At 36.0% G+C, this 25,374-nt stretch overlaps 2 protein-coding genes across 2 annotated transcripts; both read right to left on the bottom strand.

Moving 5' to 3' along the window:
- Positions 1–837: 837 nt before the first annotated feature.
- On the bottom strand, positions 838–7,532 carry LOC113393354 (very long chain fatty acid elongase 7-like). The gene is made up of 6 exons (XM_064215077.1): positions 7,343–7,532; positions 6,615–6,805; positions 5,869–6,006; positions 2,700–2,805; positions 2,103–2,239; positions 838–1,216 (listed from the first exon to the last, which is right to left on the bottom strand). Exons 1-6 carry the CDS (start codon positions 7,401–7,403, stop codon positions 920–922), a joined length of 930 nt encoding a protein of 309 aa, XP_064071147.1. The 5' UTR covers positions 7,404–7,532; the 3' UTR covers positions 838–919.
- A 10,261-nt stretch (positions 7,533–17,793) lies between these two features.
- Positions 17,794–23,473, bottom strand: LOC113393355 (very long chain fatty acid elongase 7-like). The gene is made up of 6 exons (XM_026630201.2): positions 23,382–23,473; positions 22,225–22,415; positions 21,156–21,233; positions 19,177–19,339; positions 18,896–19,032; positions 17,794–18,203 (listed from the first exon to the last, which is right to left on the bottom strand). Exons 1-6 carry the CDS (start codon positions 23,440–23,442, stop codon positions 18,045–18,047), a joined length of 789 nt encoding a protein of 262 aa, XP_026485986.2. The 5' UTR covers positions 23,443–23,473; the 3' UTR covers positions 17,794–18,044.
- Positions 23,474–25,374: the final 1,901 nt, after the last annotated feature.

Below are 25,374 nucleotides of genomic sequence, written 5' to 3'. Positions count from 1 at the left end.
TTATATTACTATACATATATAATAGGTTTACTGTTTTCTTTAACTTTATTAAAAATCAATAAACATGTTATGATCAGCTCGGAGAGCCGAGATGGCCCAGTGGTTAGAACGCGTGCATCTTAACCGATGATTGCGGGTTCAAATCCAGGCAAGAACCACTGAATTTTCATGTGCTCAATTTGTGTTTATAATTCATCTCGTGCTCGGCTGTGAAGGAAAACATCGTGAGGAAACTGCATAACTGTCTAATGAACTGTCTAATATCAACGAAATTCTGCAACATGTATATCCGCCAACCCGCATTAGAGTAGCGTGGTGAAATATCCTTCAAACCTTCTCCTCAAAAGGAGAGGGGCCTTAGCCCAGCAGTGGGAAATTTACAGGCTGTTATTTGTAGATATATGTAAAATGTTGATCAGTTTTAAGCAACTTCATACACTAAGTTAATTAGGTTTAAAAAAATGTGAAAAATGAAATATCTTGGGTTCTTCAAAGGTATGAACTAGTTTATTTTTCGACAGCCTGGTTTGTTCATCAATACTACTATTAAGACGAAATTACTTCAACATACAATACAGAAAATGTTGGTTGATTTCGGTAGGAGAGAGACCTAGCCAACAATTTATTAACTTGTTCATTTTTGGTAGACTTGGTGACACCACACACTCATCAGATAGTCAACTGTCAAACAGAAATACTTATTATTGTTATATTCCGACTAAAACGATGACTGGGTCAGTGTAACTGCACAAAGGACGTAACATCTTAGTTCCCAAGGTCGTTGACGCATTTTTGATATGATGAATGATTAATATTTCTTAAAGGAATACTAGAGAGGAAGTAATATTATTTTAATATCAATAATAAACTCTTAAATAATACATTTAATTATAAGACTTATTATCTAATATACTTTTCTTCAAACCAACTTCGATTCTATTTTCTCCGATTTGATAATACGCTGGATACATCCGTTATTTTCTTTTCCTTCTAAATTATTACAACCTACATCACTTTCACGTGATTCTTCTTCTAATTTCGTAACAGGTGTGGTCGTTTTGGGTTTTTTGATATATGTCTTAATATAGAAGTCCATAAAAAGTATAAGAATGAATAAATTCTGCGGAAGGAAGATTGCGGCAGTCCATCTGGGATACTCGCAGTCAGGCATGAACGCTATACTGCCCATGTGCACGACACACAGGAAAAACTGTAACTGTAAATATTAAAGATTATAAAATCTAATCACTTACATATATAGTATAATGTACATGCTTGAATTGAACATAATCTTATGTTTCCTTCATTTATTTATTATACATTTAGATATTAATTTTGTGAAAAGTTAATTTTCGTAGTTTTCTAAAGATATACCAGTGACATGCATGAAGTTCTTGGAAGGAGAGAACAACATAAAGAATTAGAGTTAAATTAATTCCCAGTAGAAGTAAATTCTATGTTCGAGGTCCGGAAACTCGTACATTGTAAATACAAACACTCAGACTACAGCAAATACTTTTATGGATTAAACAATAATTTGTCATCACCATCAGCGATCAGACTAGCTTGGTAAGCAGCTTCTTGCAGTGACCACAGTGGTTATAACTATTCATTACGATATTTAAAGATGTCAACACGATTTTTATATTACCAAGAAACCTGCATCAAAACTTATCAAACTATTATTTTTATATATAGTTTCAGCTATTACATGAACTTTATATAATATTGTATATTTTTGAGATAAAGCCTGATATGCCGATATAGTTTGAGAGACTATTTTCAGTCCAGATGTTTTCGAAGTGAACGATATTAAAGCTATAACATAATTATATAGAATAACTTTGTAGGAAAGATTTGTATATCTTTGAAATGTCGAAGTCTGGCTGCGGATATTGATGATGATTGTGATTACTTGTTGATAGGTGACGCAGTTGTCACTACTATCATTACCTCGTATGTGTTATATATGTGATATCTATGTGTTGTATTGTACGTGTTTCCTATTCATGACACAAGAGTCCTAGTACGAGGCTCTTAGTAGATGGGCTGATTGTTAAATATGAAGTTTTATTTCTAATTTATGACAAAGATTAACTTACTATTTGAATTTGTGTCACATGCTTCTTAATCCACAACAATTCCTTTGTTTTTGGCATAGCAACACTTATTAAATAGTACGAATACATCACAGTATGTACGAATGAATTTATTATTCCAACCAATGTGCCATGGCCTCCTAGAAAAAACATAACGTTTATATATAACAACATGATTGATATGTTTTTATAAAACAATATAATATCATCAAAATATAATATCATGAAAATAGATTATTCAAACGGATAATATTTATAAAATGCGTTCACACAAAAGTATGATTTTAATAATTCAAAAACCGTTTGGTAAAATATTTTTACAATGAATTCGAAAGCGTTTTTTTTTTAGTTACATGCAAAGTACCAATAATTCGTCGTAGGAATTGATGCTTATTGTTTATTTTCGGGGGCGTAAATTAGGTCACGATATACCTAAATTACAGTTTTAATACAATCTTCAAATAATAAATTCAACTATTCTTTTGTCGTATATTCGACCGATGAGTAATATCATATGGGCCTTATGATTCATATCAATTTGAGCGTCAAAATGTTTTAGCGGACTTTTAACCTTAAAGGGACTATATACAAAATATTTACCAGGTAAGTATGTAGTAGCACCCCAAATGAGGATTACCATTCCCGTGTGATGGTAGATATGTAGGAACGATATTTGATTATACTTCTTCCTTAGAACGAAGAATACCTGTAAAACGATAACCGATTGAAAAATTAGAAAAACTAAGATATCAATGTCAGTTTATTATATTAATACTATGTTAATAAATTTGTTGTTTTTGTTAGGTGTATCATTTCGAGTAGTTTTACATGTTTTTTTATTAATCATAGGTTAATTATCGGGTTTCTTATTAAAAAAGGAAAAACAGAAGTGATATGATGATGATGATGTGATGATGTGATAGAACGTCAAGACCTATTTCTTAAGAACGCGTGGAGTTACCTAATTGAATACAAGAAATGTAATCCCTTGATGTGAAAAATCGAACTTCCAAATCAACGTAATCATATGATGTGGCCGTTTATCTGTATGCGCCAAATATTTTGACCCTCAAGGCAATCGAAACCTTTAGGGTGCTTTCCGATGACATTATGAAGTTTAATAAGAAGATAATATGTAGTATAAGTAAAAGGAAAATCCCGATTACCGTTAACTTGTGATCGACGAATTAATTACACAATTATACGGAACTCTAGCCGTTAGCCGGTTTTTTTTTTGCTATAACTAAGCGAACACATTTGTAAATACAACTTAATAATGCTTCAAATGCGTATTAATTCATAACATGGCCGAGCAAGACTCTAAAAATACCTACTGAAATGATTGTCCATTCTATAGGTCAAGTGGTGATTATTTTTTCTTTTTTTTTATGATAGCGGTAGGCGGACGAGCAAATGGGCCACCTGATGGTAAGTGGTAATCACCTCTTATAGAAAATGGTGCTCTAAGAAATATTAACCAATACTTACATCACCAATGCGCTACCAACCTTGAGAACTAAGATGTTATGTCCCTTGTGTAGTTACACTGGCTCACTCACCCTTCAAACCGGAACGTTTCGTTTTATTTTATTTAAGTACTAATATAAATTTATTGGATAATTATTTTTTCTACACAATAAATAATTTAAAAAAAACTATATTTGTTTCTGTTTGTACATTTGTTTAGTCCTTAAAACCTATCGCGCTTTTTTCCTACCTCTAGAAATTGTCTAAAAAGTCTTGGTAATAAATACGATTACGTACACCTTCCTTGAATCTATTCTTTGTGTAAGTTTCATTTATATACGATAAAGAGTACTTATTTGTATTTCAATGTTACCTTTTGAAGTGTTAACTATTATTATGATATATTATTAAATGTACGAGTTAGTTACATGATAGAAATTAACGAAATATTTGCCTATTGTAACCACAAGAGGAGTAAATACATATAAACAACTTTGACATAAACAATTTTCGCGATATCATTGGTTGAATAATCTATGATATTTATAACGGATTAGCGAAGATACTGCAATTTTAATGTCGGCAAAGTTTTATTGGAACTCGGCAAAGTAAATTTATACTGAATAAAATAAAGTGAAGAGGAATAGTTTGTATTATAACAAAATACAAATTAATGAAGATTCGTTTGTAGTGAATTATATAGCAGAGCTATTTACAAATCGAATGTTTAGTTTATCATTACTCCTTCGAATTGAATAGGTTATATAATTATGCGATTCGAAAGTAATCAAAATCAAAATATACTTTATTCGAGAAGGCTTTTACAAGCACTTTTGAATGGTCATTTAAAAAATTATATTAAGTAAAGCTACCACCGGTTCGGAATGTAGATTCTATCGAGAAGAACCGGCAAGATACTCAGTAGTTACTCTTTTTCAACATCTAAAAATATAGTCATGTTAGTTAAATATAATTGTATATGTATGTTCGCCAATCTTAAATAATTAAGTAAAATAAATAATTCTCCTTGAAGGTCCGTTAAGATTAATTCAGGTGTATTTAATAGAAAGTCAATCACCAAGTGTGTTTGAAAATAATAACAAAAGTCGAGATGCAGGACCGACGAATAGCTTTACTTGCATTTCGAGACATGGACCTGTAAACACTTCATCATCCTGGTTCAACTTCAGATTACTGGTTGCTAATGAGTGAGTTTACATAATTCTAATTAACCAGAAATTCAATCCTCTGATTGGCCCAATCATCGACTTAGGTGAGTGTTTAAGTTTCCACTAACACATAATAAAATTTCCATTATTCATTTAATTTTAGGAACGAAAAATATATCAACTATGATCCAGAATATAGTGAAGTACAAATTTAATATATGCAGTAAATCAAATGCTAACATAATATTTAAATAACTGGTGACATTCTTGGGTGAAATAATTACATATATTTGATTGTTAATTAATTTTACAACAATGAAATAAAGTACTTTAAACTTTTCATAAAGCATAATATAAACATTTATTAGGGGTATTTTTATATGTGATAAGGTCAGCATACCTATAGCAACAAAATTGATATTATCAATGTATAAAAAATATTTTCCCAACCACCAAAAGTGTGGGAAAATTTGCAAAAATATATTTTAGTTGCATATTTCGATCCACACATTGAAATTCATTTGAAAAATTCAATTAGATATCAGGAAAAATACTACTTGTAATAAAAATAATACTTTTTGATAGGGTATGAAAATCCGTCTGGTTGGGTATGACCCCCTCACAACTTATTCTATCGGTAAACATTACCTGGTACTCAGTATTGTTAAGTTTTGGTTTGAAAGGAGCACTTTACTTGGTGGTGAGGCAGTGTGCAAGCCAGTTTGGATAGGTACCGCCCACTCATCAATACCACCGCCAAACAGCAATACTTTTTAATGTTGTGTCCTGGTTTGATAGGTGAGTGAGCCGAGTAACTACAGGCACAAGGGACATAATATATTACTTCCCAAGGTTGGTGCTGCATTGTAAGGAATGATTTCTTTTTCCACAGCACCACTTACCATCAGGTGGTAAGTGGCATAATGCCCGTCGGTCTATTTATTAATAAAAGGACGAGCGAGCGATTGTAAATACAGGCACAACGTATGCAACTTCTTCTCTTTCTCCTAACGTAATTTATTCATTACACAGAGACGATGTGTGGAGGCGGTGGTCACCACTTACTAGCAGTCGGCTCATTAACCATCTCGCCTACTTATGACAATAGAAATATAATAAAGTAATAAACATACCGTATCCATTAAATCCAAAATTTTCAGTAAAAAATAGTAGTACGTAATTGATGCTATCTCTAAAGCTGATTTAGAATTCGAATAGTCGATTGGCTCGCAAAACAATTTGTACTTCCAACCCCATGCTGCTATTATTCCCTAAAATTAATAAATACATTCACAATCAATGGTAATTCTATAAAACTATACGTTGGAGCACTATGATAAATATAGATGTAGTCCATTCCACGAGTCGAACTCCTAAGGAACAATATACTTGCACCTCAGTGGTCGATGCGCGCGGGCAGAGATAAGCGAGACGAATCCGGCATGTAAGACAATCCTAAGAAACTATTTGTCCTATAAAGGTCATTAACGCGCTTTTGCTAATGATTGAAATAAGGGTTATTTCCTTTGAGAGCTCGTTTCGTGGAATGGAGTATACATATTTATAATCTTACAAACATTAGTCACGAACATGATTCAAAACTGCTAACCAGACATTCTATTTTTTTAAATTATTTTCTTTTAAGATAAATTCAATTAACGAAATATTTTTGATCTTACACAGGCCAGAATGATTTCATCAGTATTTTTTTAGGTTTTAGAGTTAAATACAAAATGGTTAACAAACATTTCTAACTAAGCTTTGATTGTTATTTTCACAAGGAGCTACAATCATTAAAATATAATAAATAAATTCTAAATTCGCACTCGTTGAGTGTCTGAGAATATTAGTCTTTTAAAATTATCATTATAATACTCACCGCAACAAATATATAGCCACAGCAAATCACTTGTATTGCGTTATATAAAATCATTATTGTATCTATATTATAAGATGGACGATTCTTCATGAACCTAGGCCCCCATTTTAATACAAACATTAAATAAACCGCTAAGATAAATATGCATTGAAACGGCTTGGCAATTAAGAACCAATTTTTCGTCCTCGGATCTATAAAAAAAGAAAATTTGAATAAAAAATGTTAATGTCACTTACTATTCAATGATTAACATGCGACATTAACTTAAATAATGTGCTTTGTATCATTTAAATACTTATTATATGTAAATTGTGAGTCGTATATGATTTTGTGTTGTTTTTTTTTAATATAGTTAGGCAGACTGGCTAATTCGTCACCAACCTTGGGAACGAAGATGTTATGTCACTTGTGCCTGTTACCTTGGCTTACCCTGGCTCAGTCATACTCCAAACCAACAATACTAAATATTGCTGCTTGCTGACACAATGAATGGTAAGTGTTTGAAACCTCATCAGCGGCTTTCCAGAAAGCCTAAAAACTTAAATGAGATCATCCTATATTACTGTGTTATAAAAATATTATCAGATACATACAAAGTTATAATCTAATAGGATATGAGAGTTTATAGCTTCGGGGTAGAGTTTAGCTATATAATATACTATATTTATTTTATCAACTTGCAGATAAAGTTTGGACCGATAGTGACTATATAAGCAAAAATTTCTTACCGGCTAATTCGTCAAACAGAAAGTCATATCCTACTAACAGCTTATTTATAATTGTCGCCATTATGAATTAAATAGAATCATAAATTAAAGTTCACGCAACCTTGTTACTAAATAGATACTAGAAATTAATTTCACAATTAAACACTATTAAAGTAATAATTATAAATGTGTAGCCAACACCATTTCGTGTAGTTCCTATTATTCGACTAAGCATTTTTCAAATCACAATATTTTTATATGGCATGCATTAGCATTTAAATTAATGTAATTCAATTGTTTTTTGTAACATACGTGTTTAAAATTTTTATAATAGTCATGTATTATACAATACCAAGTTAATGTCAAATATTATATATACAAGAAAGCAGCCCCATCTTCACGCGCGGAATACAACGATCACAATGCAGGATTATTATACGTATACAAAAGTGTGCGTGAGAAAATCACATACACAGAAGTAAAAATTAATAATGAAATGAAATTAAAAAATGTTTTTGTTTGTCTCTTTGTCGTTACGCATTTTCGTTTCATCGAGTTTAAAACTAAAAGCTAAAAAAAAAAATATATAGTGTATTGTATCATGTAATTTATTTGATGTTTCGTTTGTAGGTTTCTAGCAATGATCATTTGAATTTATTATAATTTTAAATACGATGCCATATGACGACAGTAAATCTCCTTGATAGTAGAAAAATAAAATTTATGAAAACAAAATTTAAATTTTTTTTTTATATGTCATTCAGAAATATTGAATTGAGCCTTATTGCCAGTTATAAAAAGTGCTTCACATCGACTGCTGTCATATCGCTGCGTTTTTATTTGACAGTGGTTTAAATTAGTTAAAAAATGGAATCTATAATTTCTTAAGTGTTCTGACTTATGTAATTGCTTAATGTTTCTTTATTTTTCAAGTCTGCTGACGTCAAATCGATTAAAGACAATAGGATAGAGTACAGTTCGTTCACAGTTATTTTACTTCTGACATCTATTAAAATGACTGCGCGCAAGGTTGGCATTACTGACTGTCTACTTGTTGAGAGTTCCTCGAGTTATATAATAAATTCAGTGATTAATTACATTTAATCATGCCAAAAAGAATTCAGAGTAGAGGAAGAAAGATCGTGCTAGCTGTGCGTAAATTTTGTGAAAAGGAAAAAACTAGTAAAGGTCCTGTAATTCCATTTGAAACGGGTAGCTGCCATGACTACGTCCGCTGTCGAAGGCGCAACGGCCTCGACACGGATCTGGAGGGATAGATGCTGGACGCTTATCGCCAATTGAAAAAAGATCTGCAGCTGGCGATAAGCAAGGCCAAGGAGAAGGCCAGGGAGGAGCTTCTGGCGGGTCTCAATCGAGACCCGTGGGGGCGCCCGTACCGCGGCGTACGCGGGAAGTTCCGCACTCAAGGCGCCCCCGTCACCGAGACGCTGTCGTCGGAACACCTCCTGCGCCTGGTCGGGGAACTCTTTCCCCATCCAGGCGAGCATGTCCCTCCGCAGATGGCCCCCCGCTCCGTGCTCGAAGACGCAGTGGCTCCACAACTGATCACGAAGCGGGAAATGGAGATGGCCCTCGGCCGCTTGAGGGCCAAGGACACGGGTCGTAAACGCCGGGTCCGCCGGGGTTCCGGGGCGTGTTCTGTGCGACGCCCTGGAATTCCTGGGTGTAAGGCTTCGGGAGCTGTTCGATGAATGTCTGTGCAGCGGGCAGTTTCCGAAGTTTGGAAAGAAGAGAAATTGGTCCTGTTGCCGAAAGAAGGTCGGCCGTTGGATTCTCCTTCGGCATACAGGCCAATAGTGCTGCTGAACGAGACGGGCAAACTCTTCGATAAGGTCCTCGCAGCCCGTCTCGTTCAGCAGGGCGGGCTGGTCTACGGTCGACGCTCTGGACGCCCTGAAGACTCGTACGACGGAAGCGGTGACCGAGGGCAAGTCGTCCTGGCGGTGTCGCTCGACGTGGCGAACGCCTTCAATAGTCTCCCTTTCGAGACGATACGGGAGGCACTCCGATACGACCCTCTGCGGAAGCCGCAGAGGGTCATAGCGGTGAGAGGCATCAGAGGGTACCGCACGGTGTCGTGGACTGCGGCGACACTTCTCGCGGGCGATCCGCCCTGGGAGCTCCAGGTGGAGGTGCTCGCGGAGGTGTACCGGTTCCGGGTCGAGGCGAGGAACCGCGACGTCCGTGTCAGTACCCCGAGAACCCCCTCTAGGTGTTGGAGGCCCGCATAGGTGGGCCGACCGTCTGGGCGTCATGGTAGCATGCGCAAGCGATCCCGTGGCGCCCGCCGAGAGACGGAGAGGGTACCGCTGGTTTTTTAGTGGGTAAACCCGGCGTACCTGGGAGCACTCGGCATCCAGGGCTCCGGGGAGTCCCACAAACCCCCCACTTTCCATCACGTGGGGGAAGGGCGTAACGCGTTTTTCCAGCGAGAGAAAAAATATATAAAGGTACGCATGAAATGAGAACCATGAGGTTAAAAATAACATTATAAATAAGTCATATGTTTTTAAAAGACGTAATTTTCAAGTGCCCGTTGACAGGTCAAGGTCACTGATATTGCTATTCTTATTTGGATCGGATAATACATTAACTTTGGGACATGTATACATATAATAAAATCGTAACTGATCGAAAAATGTACATAAAAGATATTTGAGAAAAAATAGTACAGGGGGTATTTATTAACGCTATAGATCACAAAAATGTGATTTTTATCATTTTTGTCTGTTTGTCTGTTTATCTGTTCGTTTGTTACCGCTCATCTCAGAATTGGCTTTACCAATTTGGACGCGGTTTTCACTGATATACTGTAGTTAACTCGGAGTAACATATATTGTTTTATTAAAATTTGTTCACAAAGAAAAAAGATATATCAATTTAAAAAAACAAAACATCTAAATATTTATTGCAAAAATGTCGTTGATTTGGTTGAACCTTTGGTTAATTATAGTCTGTGAAACGGTTATAATTGATAGTTAATGTAAACACAATGTTAAAAAACTGATAATTTAGAAGGCCAATGTAAGTTGATCTTTCAGCAATGTAGTCGATCATATGGTTGAACTTATACTGGTCCGTTTCGGACGCCCACGGCCTGGCCAAAATAATCCCCGCCCGCGCCGCTGCCCCAGCCGGTGACGCTGTAGAGGCCATTGCATTGCATGACTGCAAGCGTGTGCACATATATTACAATAATATTTAAAACGCTCGCGGTTACAATACTATTTTTAAAAACTAATGTATTGTGTCTTCGTAATATATTTGACAATATAGGTTAATACGATCTTATCATCAAAAAAATTGCAAAAAAAATAAACATTTTTATTATTTTTTTCGAAACGTAGTATACACTAGATCTCAGCCGAGAAATTGGAATCTCAAATGTCTTCAGAGAAAAAACAATAAGCGCTATGCTCGAGTGATATTGGAAGGAGATAGGTAGTTTCCTTCTGTAAAAAACGCAACTTCGCCAAAGGCGGCCGCGGAAGCGTGAGGGCAATGTTTCCACTGAACCGATCAGTCGAATAAGACCGAGGAGAAAAGGCTATCGCGTTTTCTTCAGCCGTTTGTGTAGTCACGACTAAGTGGGTTCTCTGTACTGGAGTGGCGGCAACCTCCGAAAAGATGAAGTGGGTTCCGTTGGTTTTTAGCCGGTATTTCGGTACAGTTGGTGATGGTGAGTTCCATAAATACTTCATAAGGGAGAAACGCGTAAATGATAAATACAATCAACATCATTTTAAATAAGAAAAAATACTTAAAAAAATCGAATAACTACCCACTGATTAATCAGGAAATCTCAGAAACTATAACACCTACAATCTTGAAATTTAACAGGTAGGTTCCATATATGATGTAGACATCCTCTAAGAACGCATTTTACGAAACCCAACCCGAAGCGGTTTGGAAGTTTCTATGAAAGTCCCGTTTTTTAAGTAAGAGACTTGAAATTTAAAATGTATGTTTTATAGAAGTCAACAACGTTTTGGGTAGTATGTATATAAATAATATCTCTAAAACTTAAGAAAGTTCAAATTCCATTTCATTTTAGGTCTAAAAGCAATAATTCTGACACATTTCCAAATGACAATACTATTTATTTTAATAAGGATTAACATCATTTGGCAAATTAATATTTTCTTTGTCCCTCGATTTTTTAAAACAATTATCTTGGTATGAGCAACTTATCTATAAAATGGAGACTCAATTGAGGATCCTCGTTATCAGATTCGTAATGACACGAATGAGCCATCATAGCAAACTCAAAAATTATTCTTTTAAAATCGTTTATTCCCTTTTTATGTTTCTTTTATAAATTATTTATATCTCCAATGACAGCACCAATGACCGACGCCAATTCAGTCGCCAATACTCCATCTACTTCACAGATTTTTCAAGCTCCTTACGCCACTTACCAAAAGTTTTACTTATTTACTAGATATTAGGAAATTAAACAGACAAGCATGAATTGAGAAAAAAAAAAGATTGCAATGTGTGAATATTTATTTTACATAAAAAAAGAAAAATGACACGACAAGTTTTTAAGGGACGCTTAAAATGATGTAACAAATGTATGGGTTTAATTTTATTCTTGGTGGTAAGGCAAACCTGCCTGGGAAGACACCCCCATATTCTAGTCATATATTCTACCGCCAAGCAGTAATACATAGTAATGTTGTGTTCGATTCGAAGGATGAGTGGGCCAGTGTAACTTCAGTCACGAGGAATATCACAATTTAGATCCCGTAGGTAGGTTGGTGGTGCATATACGGTGTTAGGAATGGTTAATAATTCTCATTATATACCCTTTGCCCTGGTCCATACAAAAGAAATTTAAAGCTTATTTTAGCGACTAGCCCTAGCCTCCAAAACGGTGTTAGGTCAAAGGATGTCATAATTAATTATATCACATTATTATATATAATGATTATAATCGAAGCTATTTATTTTACATTATTATGTACTTATAAAATTATTGTTATAATTAGTTGTTTAATAATTTGTTAAACTTTAATTAATACTATTTTATTTGGCACACTATTTAAGACTGGCACATAAACATATACATAAGTCATTTTTAAAAATTTTTTTATTGAAGATTGCGAATTATTGAAAAATATATTTGTTGGAGAATTATTATAAAACGTGATTTTATTTTGTCATCTTAAACGACTGAAATTACACTTGTTTTCTTCGTTTTAGCAAATACAAATATAAATATTTTTTAAATTAGGTATTATTCTTAATATTATTTTTCACTTGTTGAAAATTAACATTATTGGCTTAATATACTTAATAGACAAAATGCAAGGTACTGATAAAATTACTCATTTTAGAACGAATTCAATTATGACCAAAAAAGTTAGTTCTCAGAGTAAGTTGTGGAATTATATACATTTGGGGCAAAAGTACCTATAGCTTTTTATTCATAGTAAGACGCTTTGTCTGAACCTCTTGTCATCGTAATATACCTACTTACTATATCAGTTTAAAAAATAAATTGATGTTATGATAACTTTATCATTTTAGCTTCTAGTATTCGGTTTAAAAATATTTATAAAAGCAAATGGATAAAATATAATAATTAAAGTAACTTTTAAAAAAAGAAGGAGGCTATTGATATAATAGCTATTAAAATTTCTATTAAATCAAAGCGACTAAAACATTTTTAAAGTGATAAAGAAGATCTTTTTGTATCTTTAGAAGTTCGCAATAATAAAAAAGCCGTAACCCAAATTAATATATATGCTATATACCTGCCTCCTCCTTTTGTTAAAAAAAATCTAGTCTTCTATAGATACATATAATACTTGAATAGTCGGAGATTTCAATTTGTGCTTCCTAAATTTGGATCACATTTTTTAATATTTTTAAAGAGTTTTTTAATGCTGTTGATTGGGCAGAAATTTTTAGTTATTGCGGTGATGAAAATGAAATAGGAAATGAATTCAATGCTATCCTTGAAAATGCTTTACAGAAATTGTTGTACCAATTTAAATAAAAAAATAAACGTTTACTTTTTGGTACAGCAGAAGTCTCATTAAAATGCTTAAGGAAAAAAATAAGATCAAAATTATATTTAACAAATATAAAAAATCCTAGGGAATTGAAAAAACGCAGTCGAATTTTGATAAAACTTGCTATCACTTTATAAGTGGTAGTGCCACACTGCATACCTTCAGATTGCAGCCGAATAGGCCGGCACGCCCGAGGAAGTACCACTCTCTCACTTAAAACCGGCTTAAAATGGTAGCTATGCTATTCGTCTGGTATGCGAGAGTCCCGGAGGCCCGATCCCCCGCCCCCCCCCAAACATGATGGTTGTGCAGAATTCGGTTACATTACCACAGGAAGGTACTATCAGCGACTGCCGTGGAGAATCTCTCTCTGGGCATCCATGCTCAGGAGGTACATCACCTGAGCAGGGATCCCCAGGCTGCCCTCCCAATTCTGGGGGGGGGGGAATTTTGCGCTCGCCACTGTTCGGGGCAAACGGAGCAGGCATCATAAGGCAACTCCTACCTCCCTCACTGTGGACTTCTGCAACATAAGGGGACTCAACCCCAACTTGAACGCCGTTCACTTTCACCTTGAGCCGGCGAAGCCGGCCTCGCTCTTTCTTACCGAGACCCAGATATCCTCTCCTGCTGATACGACTTTTCTTTCCTACCCTGGGTATAAATTGGAACATTCCTTTGTACCACGAGCTGGGGTGTGCGTTTACGTCAGAGATGATATCTGCTCTCGACGCCTCGGCAGCCTTGAAGGGCAGGACCTATCGATTATCTGGCTGCGTGTAGATTGCGATGACCATCTGCGAATCTACGCGTGCCTTTATAGGCCCCATAGCGGTAATGCCGAAACCGACCGACTGGTCGAGCACGTCCAAATGGCTACAGATTCTGTGCTGCAGCAAATCCCATCCGCAGAGATCGTAATTCTTGGCGATTTTAATGCCCATCATGCCGAATGGCTTGGATCGCCCACTACCGATCATGCGGGTAGATCTGTTCTTGACTTCGCTTTAGCATATGATTTGACATAACTGGTCACCTCGCCAACGTGAATACCAGACGTGGAGGATCATACACCTTCCCTGTTGGACCTTCTGCTGACTTCCCATCCGGATAGCTATCAGATTATCGTCGATCCCCCTTTGGGCTCGTCGGACCACTGTCTCGTTCGGAGTACAGTGCTGGTTGCGCGGTACTCACGACCTCGTTTCGTGGGATGCCGCCGCGTGTGGCACTACAAGTCAGCAGATTGGGATGGGACACGGTCCTTCTTTGCATCCTACCCATGGGGGCAGGTTTGTTTCTCGCCGGATGATCCGAGCGTTATTGCTGACTCTGTTGCCGATGTGGTGCTTCAGGGTATGGAACTGTGCATTCCATATTCTGCTGTGCCCATCGGTGGCAAGTCCCAGCCCTGGTTTGGTCGTTTCTGCAAAACGGCCTCACGCCGAAAATGGGAACGTTACCATGACTGGGCTAACGCATCGGCGTCTCGTGATGTAAAGACCAGCGCATTCAGAAAGGAATATAACTGTGCCTCTAGGTCCTTCAAAAACGTGATTGCTAAGGCGAAGACGGAGTACATTGGCAGAATTGGCGAGAGACTGGTGCGTCTCCCTTCAGGAACACGTGCGTTCTGGTCTCTCGCTAAAGCTGTCTTAGGGAATTTCTGTCAGCCTTCCTTTCCATCTCTGCACAAAGACGGTGAGTCATTGGCCCATACCGCGAAGAAGAAAGCTGATCTTTTAGGCTCTCTCTTCGCGGTGAACTCGACTCTGGATGACCAAGGAAAGTCGCCACCAACAATCCCGCGGTGTGATACAACAATGCTGGAGGTTAAATTCCAGCAAAGTGCAGTTCGTAAAGCACTTCTTTCCTTGGATATTCATAAGTCAAGTGGACCCGATGGCGTCCCTCCAATCGTGCTACGGACTTGTGCTCCCGAGTTGGCGCCGGTCTTAACGCGTCTTTTCCGGCAATCCTATGCATTCGGCGTCGTCCCGAACTCCTGGAAGACTGCTTTGGTGCATCCGATCCCTAAAAAGGGCAACCGCTCAGACCCGTCAAACTATAAGCCTATAGCCATCTTCTAGTTTACCTTACTCCTAGATGGGCGGAAGCAGTTGAGAGCAAGGGGGAGGCATTAGCAGCCAGTTTGGACATAGCGAAGGCCTTCGATCGCGTGTGGCACAAAGCGCTTCTTTCGAAGCTTCCTTCCTATGGGCTTCCCGGGAAATTATGCAATTGGATTACCAGCTTCTTGGCAGATCAGAGCATCAAGGTCGTTGTCGACGGTGCATACTCCGACCAAAAATTCGTCAATGCTGGTGTTCCACAAGGATGCGTTCTATCACCCACTCTTTTTCTTCTGCATATCAATGACTTGTTGCAAATCAGTAACATTCACTGCTATGCAGACGACAGTACCGTAGACATCTCATACACCGGCCGTGCCTATATTTCTCGGGAAAACATCGAAGAAAACCGGAACAATCTTGTGTCTGAAATCGAGTCTTCCTTAAACAAAGTCGAACTGTCCCGGCTAACCCTAGTCCACTTCAACCCCAAAAAGACGCAAGTTTGCGTGTTAAACCGCCAAAAAAATACCATTCGTCGTATATCCACGATTTGAGAACATTCCGATAGCCGCCACAGCTAGTATCGGAATACCTGGCGTTGATATTTCGAGCCTCGTTCAGTTCCGCTGTCAATTGGAAGACAAAGCCAAATTGGCATCAAAAAAGCTCGGTGTGCTCAGCAAGGCAATACAGTATTTCACGTCGGCACATCGCCTAAGACTATACAAGGCGCAAATTCGGCCTCACATGGAATACTGCTCTCACCTCTGGGCGGGTGGTCCCCAGTACCAGCTCCTTCTATTTGACCGTATCCAATGTAGAGCAGCTCGAATTATCGACAATCAAGCTCTTTCTGATCTGCTCGATCCTTTGGCTCTGCGAGAGATGTTGGATCACTCTGCATCTTCTACCGAATCTTCCACGGGGAATGTTCCGAGGAATTGTTTGGATTAATCCCGGCAGCAGAAAATTTTTGTTGTCAATTCTCGTCAAAATTCTAAATTTCACCCGCACCACCTAGATGTCCGAAAATCCACAACAGCGCGATTTTTAAGACATTTTCTGCCTCGCACAACCACTCTGTGAAACCAGCTTTCACCGGCGGATTTTCCGAACCGATACGACTTGGGAACCTTAAAAAAAATGAACGTACTCGTTCCTAAAAGGCCGGCAACGCACCTGCAACCCTCCTGGTGTTGCAGATGTCCATGGGCGGTGGTAATTACTTTCCATCAAGTGAGCCTCCTGCTCGTTTGCCCCCTATAACGTTAAAAAAAAAAATACCAACTCTACATCTGTAATATAGAAGATCTCATTACTAAGAGTTCATCACTTTTTTTTGTACATAAAGCGAAAAAAAAAGTATTTTAATTCATATACTGTTTCAATGTACCAAGTAGTAAGATGTTTCATCTTATTTCACATCTGTATAAAAATACGATGTAAGTGTGATCCGTCAGTTATATGTGCAATAAATAATGACCATTTTAAATCAATTAAAAATAATCACGACTCTTTCTCTATCAGTAGCATAATGGAAAAAGATGTCCTTAAGAAACTACAAAATATTAGAATCAAATGTGCACGAAATTTGACAAAGCATCTTATAATGATTTATAATAAATCATTAGCTTCTGGTGTATTCCCATCTTGTTGGAAAACTGTAAAAGAGGTTCCAATATTTAAAAAAAGATAACAATACCCTAGTATTCAATTACGAGCCTATATTACTGCTAAAGGTAGAAACCTTCGCAAAAGAAGCTTTAGTCGCTTTAGAAGCATTATCTTGAGTCTTATTTTTGCAGCTATAAAAATCAAAATTTTTCGTAGTTATAATGAAAGACAAAACTTTTTTAACATGGAATCATTAGAGAGTCGTAGAAAAAAATTGGCAATGATATTTTATTTTAAATTTTCAATGACAAAATTGGTTGTTTCTTTCCTGCTTTAGACTAAGGGTTCCTGCAAAATATTCAAGTAAGCCAATCAAATCGGTATTGTATTGTCAAGGCGGTCAATAGTTATAGGTGCTAACTCGCAAATCCCAAGAGTAGGTCAACTTTTTAATAAGCGCTATGTATCTGATTTGAAAAGCAACTCTCTTGCTGAATTCCGAAAATTAATCCTTGTAGTTTTAAGTAGAGTTTAAGAGTAAAAGTATATATATTTGGTTTCTTTTTTTTTTTCATTTAAATGTATATTTTTAAATATTTTTTTTTTTTGTATTTTTCTTATAACGAAGTTTAGCGTTGGTATACTTTTTATTGTTACTGATTTTTTACCATTCATAATATCGAATTTAATTGTTAATCTTTATCTAAATTAGTATTGCATGCGGTGTTTACCTTATAACTTTTTTGAGTACTTACAAGCTTCAATTTTATTATTATTATTATTTATAGATATATACAAATGTTATAAGCTGTTGGTGAACCGAATAAAGAAAAAATAAAAAAATAAATACTAATTTTTAGGCATATTATCATTAATGTAAATATATTCATTTAAGTAGCACAAACACATTAAAATGATATTAAACGCTGTGTGTATAAGTTAGTTAGTTTGTGTAGGTATGACATTGAAGCGTAGTGTTGCATCTTCATTCCATCATTTCACTTTCTTGATATAATTATTATAGTAAAACGAACCAAAGCTTTTTATAAAGAATGTTGCATAAAATATTGTTAATAACTTGTAAATTAGGTTATATTGACATTCGTAGAACAAACTATTTATACTATGTAATTCTAGAAAAACGAATTGTGCCTGAAACAGAAATAAAATTATGTTAATAATTATTTCGATGATTTCGACAAAAGTCGTAAGTGCAATACAATATAATAATTCCGCGTTACGCAGTTGAATTAAATTCAAAATATCTCGATTAAACGAATTTTCCGTATGTATTTTGATGACGAAAATATAATTATTTTTTAAGGATCTGTAACTGTGTATTGGTTTTGATTGGGTCTATCGTAGACCTGCACAAAATTATTAATATCGAAGAAGGTATTCCGTAGTTTGCTCCATTGCACTTTATTTTTGTTCGTGGTGCTCAAATAGTTTACGCGACCGATGTAGAATGAGAACAAAAGTTTCTAAATAATTGGTGGGTACTTGAATTATTCCGATGGGATATTGCATTGGCTATTAAATATATTTTTGCGGTGTTATTATTAAACTACGGATAAAATAATACAATGGGCGCTCTACGACCATCTTCGGTTTCCACTGACCACACATTTCTTTATCGCAGGTGTGATCAATTCGATGTAGATAATATTTATATTTTATTTTAGGATATGTGCATTATTTTGATATTTGTATTATTATTGTTGGCTATCAGATAGCACTAATGAAAAATTTTAATCAGTTACATCGAGATAAATTAAAAAAAGTAAAAATAATATAAAATTAAGCACAATGTTTTTTATCTATCTTTAAAAAATCTAACTTACCAATTGCAGCTCCGTCACATGTTTCTTCCACCACAGATACTTTTTGTACTTGTCACCACATCCAGCAATGAAATAGTATGTGTACATGATCATATGTACAAAAGCGTTAACATAGCCTATCAAAATTCCTTGACCACCTGAAATATGACACAAAACGATTCAATAACATTATTTTTGTTGGTTTTAGAGTTTATCGATGACAAACAAAAAGTTATATCGTTTTTCTTGTTTCATAAGTCGAAATTGACTCAATAATCTTTTAATAAATAAATAATATATACCTGGAACATATGTAGTTGCGAACCACGCTGAAACTGTCATCAACATGTGATGGTGTAAATGGAGAGGCGTTATCTGTCTGTTCGATTTTCTTAACACAAATAGTACAGTATCCAATAATTCTGATATTTTTATCATATAATAAGTCCATACCTCACGAGCCATCTGAAACACAAAGAACACCATTTAAGCCCTTTTTCATTTTTTGAAAATTTTCTGAAAATATTTTTATTTCATTTTTATTTGGTTCGTCGTCTTTTACACGAGTCTCAGTAAAGTTTCGATAAAGTAAAGTACCAGCCTGTAATTATACCACAGCTGGACTACGGATTACTCTCCCTTTGAGGAGAAGGTTAGGTGGATCTTACTCTACCTCGTTGCTCCAATGCGGGTTGGTGGATATACATGTGGCAAACACACACAACACACTACGTAAGATTTCTCACAAAATTTTCCTTTACTGTCGAGAACGAAATTTATTGTAAGCACAAATCATATGAAAATTAATTAGTACTTACGGGGTCCTTAAGTTTTACTTGCCCTAACCTCTTCGTCATTTGGCTCTTAAAAAATGTTCTAAATGTCCTCCTTTTTTGGTCCCTTATTTTAATGTTAAAAATAAGTTACCTTTAATATTATACCTAGTTATTTATATAGTTGTTTATATAATCGAATAATATCTAGACACGCGGTAGCGTGTCAAGCCAAGTTCAAGTAAAAGAACTGGCGAGCAGCGCCGTGTGTGTAATATTACACGAAGCATTTGGAGCCACTTTTGACCCCCTCATAACTCAAAAACTATTTCACATAAACCTGTCAAATTGGTCTCATATATTAAGACTCGCGAGATACATATGTGCTTCAAATTTCATTAACACATCTCAAATGGTTATTTAGATATTAACGTCCAAAAATCGTCATCTTTTTCACTGACTGATTTATAGATCAAAACTCTAACCCAGTTCCAAGTGACCTAGCAAGTTTAAATTTGGCATGCAGATAGGTAAGCAGGTGAATACAAAGGAAAAAATGAACTGGTAATTTTTTATCATTTTCTTATAATTTTGCACTTAATTGATTATATTAGGAATACTTGTATACTTAGTTTCTGTGATAACTGTATAAAAAAATAATGTAAGAATAGGCAATGAAAACTTATGACAGCCAGTCTTTATGTGGATTTTAAGGTATTTACGTAAATGTATAACAGGTTGAATACCAACTTTAATTTTTTTAATCCAAATATTTTCGATTTAGTACATATAATTAAGAGTCGACTTTTGTATTTATTACGTTAATAACTGGGATTTAGAATTAATTATTACTTCAATATTTAGCGCACATCATTAGAGTAAGATCATTATTATCATAAATAATTAAATAATAGGCATTTCGGTAGACGCGCGATGCGACGCTTGAGCAGCGAGGTGGGGCGAAATGTTGAATCGTTTAAGAATGGGTATAATATCAAGTCAAGACAGTTGTACTTTATCTAATCGACTCCTTAAATTAACCGCTAAAAATAGAAAGGATCGACTTAAAGAAATCATATTTTAGACTGCTGCACGATGATACATATATATGATACACATATAGCGAAATACAATGCGTTAAATTGCAATCATATTTCACGGTTCACAGTATTTCGACAGTTTACAATCTGACGAGATAGATTGTAACTAACGATGTTTGTAATCTTACGGTAACATATATAAACGGTTTATATAACTTCCTACAAAAGAGTGCTTCCTGTCTTTGCTTACTATTTAGAGACCTGTGTGATGTTATAATATCCCTTTCGCCTGTAATTACGCCGGCTCATGAACTTACAGCAAATGGTGAAACTATGATGGTTTTTTTTTTGTTTTGAACGAATTCGCAGCTAGAAAGACTTATTAACGTCTTCGACACCTAAACATCAAGTTGAGAATCGGGCTTCAGAACTAAATTGTAATTCCTGGAATAATTAAAACTTTCTCACCCATCGTGCTGTATCTTCATCAGTTTCTAATCCTTGGCAATTCATATTGAAATTATAAAACAGAATATACGTTGTACCCTAAAATAAAAAATAAAAAAAATAATTAATTAATAATAAAAGAAAAGTTAAAATATAATAAAAATGATTAAAAATATTGTTAAAAGTTATGTTATTCAATACTACTATCAATAATAATCTATTATTTTTATATTCTATCGTGTTGATATAACACAACTGCGCCGCCTCCTGTGCTGTGCTTCTCTCGCTGCTTGGTTGGGCTCTCCTCAGGGGCGATATCCTCAAGGATAATATCTCCCAGGGAAATATTACCCTCTGTACTCCTCCCTCGCCCTAGCTTTTGGGTGCCAATTTCTTTAGAGCTGTCTGAAACAGGACATGCGAGGGCCCCACTTCACGCGTCCATGGCCACCTGGGTCATGCCTACGGAGGCTTAACCATCCACGCCGATTCCTTGCGAAGATTCTCTGACACGATTTTCCTGCAGGGAGAGGTCTTGCTCAACCTCACGAACCAGTATCTCTTTCTACGCTTTCCATGCGGGGCACGCCTCTAGCATATGATCTTTGGTAACCTGATCCGCGCCCCAGAGGTGATACATCTTCGTCGCTTTGACTCCGATCTTACTTAGTTATTCTCCAAAACAGCTTTGATCGATCATTACCTGCGTAAGTTACTCGCCGCTTTTGTCTTATCTAGGCTTCAAAAACCCGATAGTAAGAGCTCTACGGATGCCATTGGCGAGGGTGCTTTTCCTCAGGGAGATGGTCACGCTACGTTGCTTAGTGAACCGATTCTGATCTAAGCAAACATATACGCTTTGCAATGCCATTTTATTGCACCCTAATATTGCATATTAGATGAATTTGACTTTAAATAAATAATAGCCTATTATTTTACAATATTACAATTATATAAATTCATGAATGAGGAAATAAAAACCTTATTGATTCGATTGACACTTCACTCAAAAAGTTTAGCCTCGAAATTGTCACTAAAAATATCAAACAAACACATATATTAACTAAAAATAATTTTAAAAACATGTTACCTGGCTTATCATATATATACTTAAGAGTATTTGAGCTATATTATAAAGTTTCATAAAAATGGTCACATCGTAGGGATTCCGATGTTTCATAAAACGAGGACCGAGGTGCGTGCAGAAGTAAAAGTAGAAGCCCAAAAGACATATTACTTGAAAAGGTTTCCCAACTAGAAACCAATCTCGCGTTATTGGACCTGAAAATAAAGAATTATAATCATAAATCACTAAGAAGTGTTCTGAGTCAATCATATTCTTTACGACATAGAATACTTTTCAACTTTGAATCTGAGCAATGTGCCAATTGATTTATTAAGTTTTAACTGGATCGAGGATCAACTGTATAGCAATTTACGTGGATGATAAATTGATTTCGAAGATCCCTAAGGAGGCTAGGAATGGTGAGCAGGTGAAAGTTAAAAGGAGTTACTAGGTTTTTCGTTAGCAGCCCAGGTTGAAGTAAGGTAATAAATATCAAATGACTCTTTTTCATTAATGACGGAGGATACTTTTATGTAATTATAGTATTTTCTTTTATCTGTCTAATTGAGGTATATGAAATTGGAGTTTACTTTTAACTTAAAATATTACTTCACAACATTAGATTAACATTATACTTAAATCTATAAAACATTTTGTGTATTATGTACATTTTCAGACTGAATATAATCAGAAGATGAGGTAGCAAAAATACACATTATTTTCTAATAAAATCAATTATCACAATTGAGCAAACTAGTAAAAATAACTATTTTTATAGATTACCAATATTTGTGATCCAATGCGATCACATTACTTGGTGGTAAGGCTTTGTGCAACCCGTCTAAGTAAGTACCTCCCACTCATTAGATATTCTACCGTCAAACAGCAGTACTCATATTGTTGTGTTCCGGTTTGAAGGGTGAGTGAGCCAGTGTCACTACAGGCACAAGGGACATAACATTCTATGTAGTTCCTAAGGTTGGTGGCGCATTGGCGATGTAAGGGTATAGTTAATATTTCTTACAGCGCTATTGTCTATAATGATATAAAATTGTGCTAATTATATGATATAAAATTCACTTTCACACAATTATAATATAATATATAATAAATCATTAATTTTATTATTACAACTCCATTACACAATATAAGTTATTATAAAATAAGATATTGTAACTCACTAGTTTGCTCATCGCAGTAAAAATTGTAATACTTCACAATATTTTGTATGGCAAATTCCATTATTAAAGTTACACGACTGAACTGGTAGATTACTGTTACTTATTTAAGCAAAAATATATAGACTTACCATGCACTATTTTATAAATAGGCGATATGTATATATAGTTTAGACCAAAGTTCAAGATTTAAACTTATTCAGAATAAACGATTACTTAACGTGGAATTCTTGCGTCGTGTTTATTAAGAGATGAAAAACTCATAATTAATGTTTACCATCTAAATAAATATTGACAAAGATTACAATTAGCAACTAAGTAAGTTCAGACCAGATGTTAAAAACGTCCTCGTTTACAGTAGTATCTTTTAAGACATTTCTTTAAGATGGTAATCAAGCAAATGAGCCATATCAAGTAAAATGGTAAGGTTCACCCATAAACATTAGTATTGTGCAAAAAAAAAACATTAAGTCACTCGGAATGGTGTAAAGATTCTAACTATGCCCTGATCCTTAAGTAACAAAACTAATTTAGTTTTAATTAAAAAAAATTTTCTTTCTTCAATCCATTTTCTTACTTAAATTGACATCAAATTTATTCTAATTCTCAAATTATTCGGTAATAAAAATGTTTGGAATTTCATAATTTACTGAATTTTACCCTGATTTTTTTTTTACAGGTTAAAGGTATAAAATCCTATGCCGCCGTTATATCATCATCTAGCGGGTCTGCTAGATAATAGTGGTATTGATTCACATACACCACAATATCGCAAAGATCTTGTAAGTGTCAGCCGGTGACGCTGGCAGGGCCCTATTGAGTGATATAACTAGTCTATGCAATTTTATGCTATCTGGTAAGATGATTTCATCCTTTTTACCACATCTTTATTTTGCAAGACTCTGTACCTTTAATAAAAAAGACGAAAGTATCCGTCCAATCAGCAATCCAAGTCCAAATAGTCCAATCGGGACAACTTGTCGCCGTTTGGCATCAAAATTAGCATGTAGGCACCTAGTTTCCACCCTAAAAACCGGTTTTCAACTAATTCAACTCGGTTTTGGAAGTAGAGGTGGCTGGCCGCGGTGCTTCTGAAAGTTAATGTAACGAATGCTCTTAACTTTTTAAAAAAAGGAGGCGTCCAGAAATCGCTATTCATAATCCTGAATATATGAGAGTCGGCTTTGAAACAGGTGACATTGCTGTCCGCTTTGGCTGCCTGTTAGCCTCGAAAAAACATGAGGTTATCGCATATGAGGACAGGGGGGCAGACCTAGGTTTCCTGAAACCCGAGGTCGCAACAACATTCCCCACTGCAAAGCCGGCCACCATCGAGTCCCAATTAAGCGGATCTGAGTGATTGCAGTTAAAAATAGCGGCGCAGAGAACGGCCCAGGCCCCGAAGTGGCATCGAGACAGACAGCCGAGCCCTGGACCTGCAGTGACGGCGGTGACGTGTTTAATCCGCGATCTGGTATCTCCAAAGTATAAGACGTCGCACTCATCCCAATCAGACCCCGGCCCGTCGGTTTCATCGAACCGACAGGCGCAGTCAATGAGGGAATTCCTGATGGTCAACGATCCGGGAAAGCCCAAAACAACACGCACCCATTTAACAAGGGCCGATAAGGGTCAAGTAATACCACCAAAGTTGAGACCAGCGTCAAACCCTCGAGACCATGCAGTGAATGCTTTCTTAGAGTTCCGAGCTATTGTGACGGCCACCCGTGAGGTCCACTTAGCCACCTGCAAAAAGATCATACAGACCTACCGACGCAGTAACGAAAAACTGCTGGAGGTGGAGCTTGAAGAAGCCGAGGCGGCCATATACAATAACGACACATCCCAAGTTATTAAAGGGAAAATGTCGGGGCGGTACATGGCTGCTTACAGCGCTGCAGAAGGATTCGTGGGCCTGGTTGAAGATGAGGGGCGAAAAGACGCATTCCCTTGGTTCCTCACACCAACAGGAGACCCAGTGGTAGTAGTGGCCAGA

The sequence above is a fragment of the Vanessa tameamea genome, chromosome 6 (genome assembly GCF_037043105.1).
Source record: "Vanessa tameamea isolate UH-Manoa-2023 chromosome 6, ilVanTame1 primary haplotype, whole genome shotgun sequence".
Classification (NCBI taxonomy): domain Eukaryota; kingdom Metazoa; phylum Arthropoda; class Insecta; order Lepidoptera; family Nymphalidae; genus Vanessa; species Vanessa tameamea.
This window is presented reverse-complemented; position numbering and strand designations above follow the sequence as displayed.

Excerpts from the sequence above, each read along its gene's own strand:
- LOC113393354 (XM_064215077.1), bottom strand. The coding sequence starts at position 7,403 with ATGGCGACAATTATAAATAAGCTGTTAGTAGGATATGACTTTCTGTTT. Across the intron at positions 2,806-5,868 it reads TTTTGGATTTAATGGATACG|GTATTCTTCGTTCTAAGGAA; the intron begins GTATGTTTATTA and ends ATCGTTTTACAG. Across the intron at positions 2,240-2,699 it reads TGCTACTACATACTTACCTG|GAGGCCATGGCACATTGGTT; the intron begins GTAAATATTTTG and ends TGTTTTTTCTAG.
- LOC113393355 (XM_026630201.2), bottom strand. The coding sequence starts at position 23,442 with ATGGAATTTGCCATACAAAATATTGTGAAGTATTACAATTTTTACTGC. Across the intron at positions 19,340-21,155 it reads ATGAAGATACAGCACGATGG|ATGGCTCGTGAGGTATGGAC; the intron begins GTGAGAAAGTTT and ends TTTGTGTTTCAG. Across the intron at positions 19,033-19,176 it reads CGCAACTACATATGTTCCAG|GTGGTCAAGGAATTTTGATA; the intron begins GTATATATTATT and ends GTCATATTTCAG.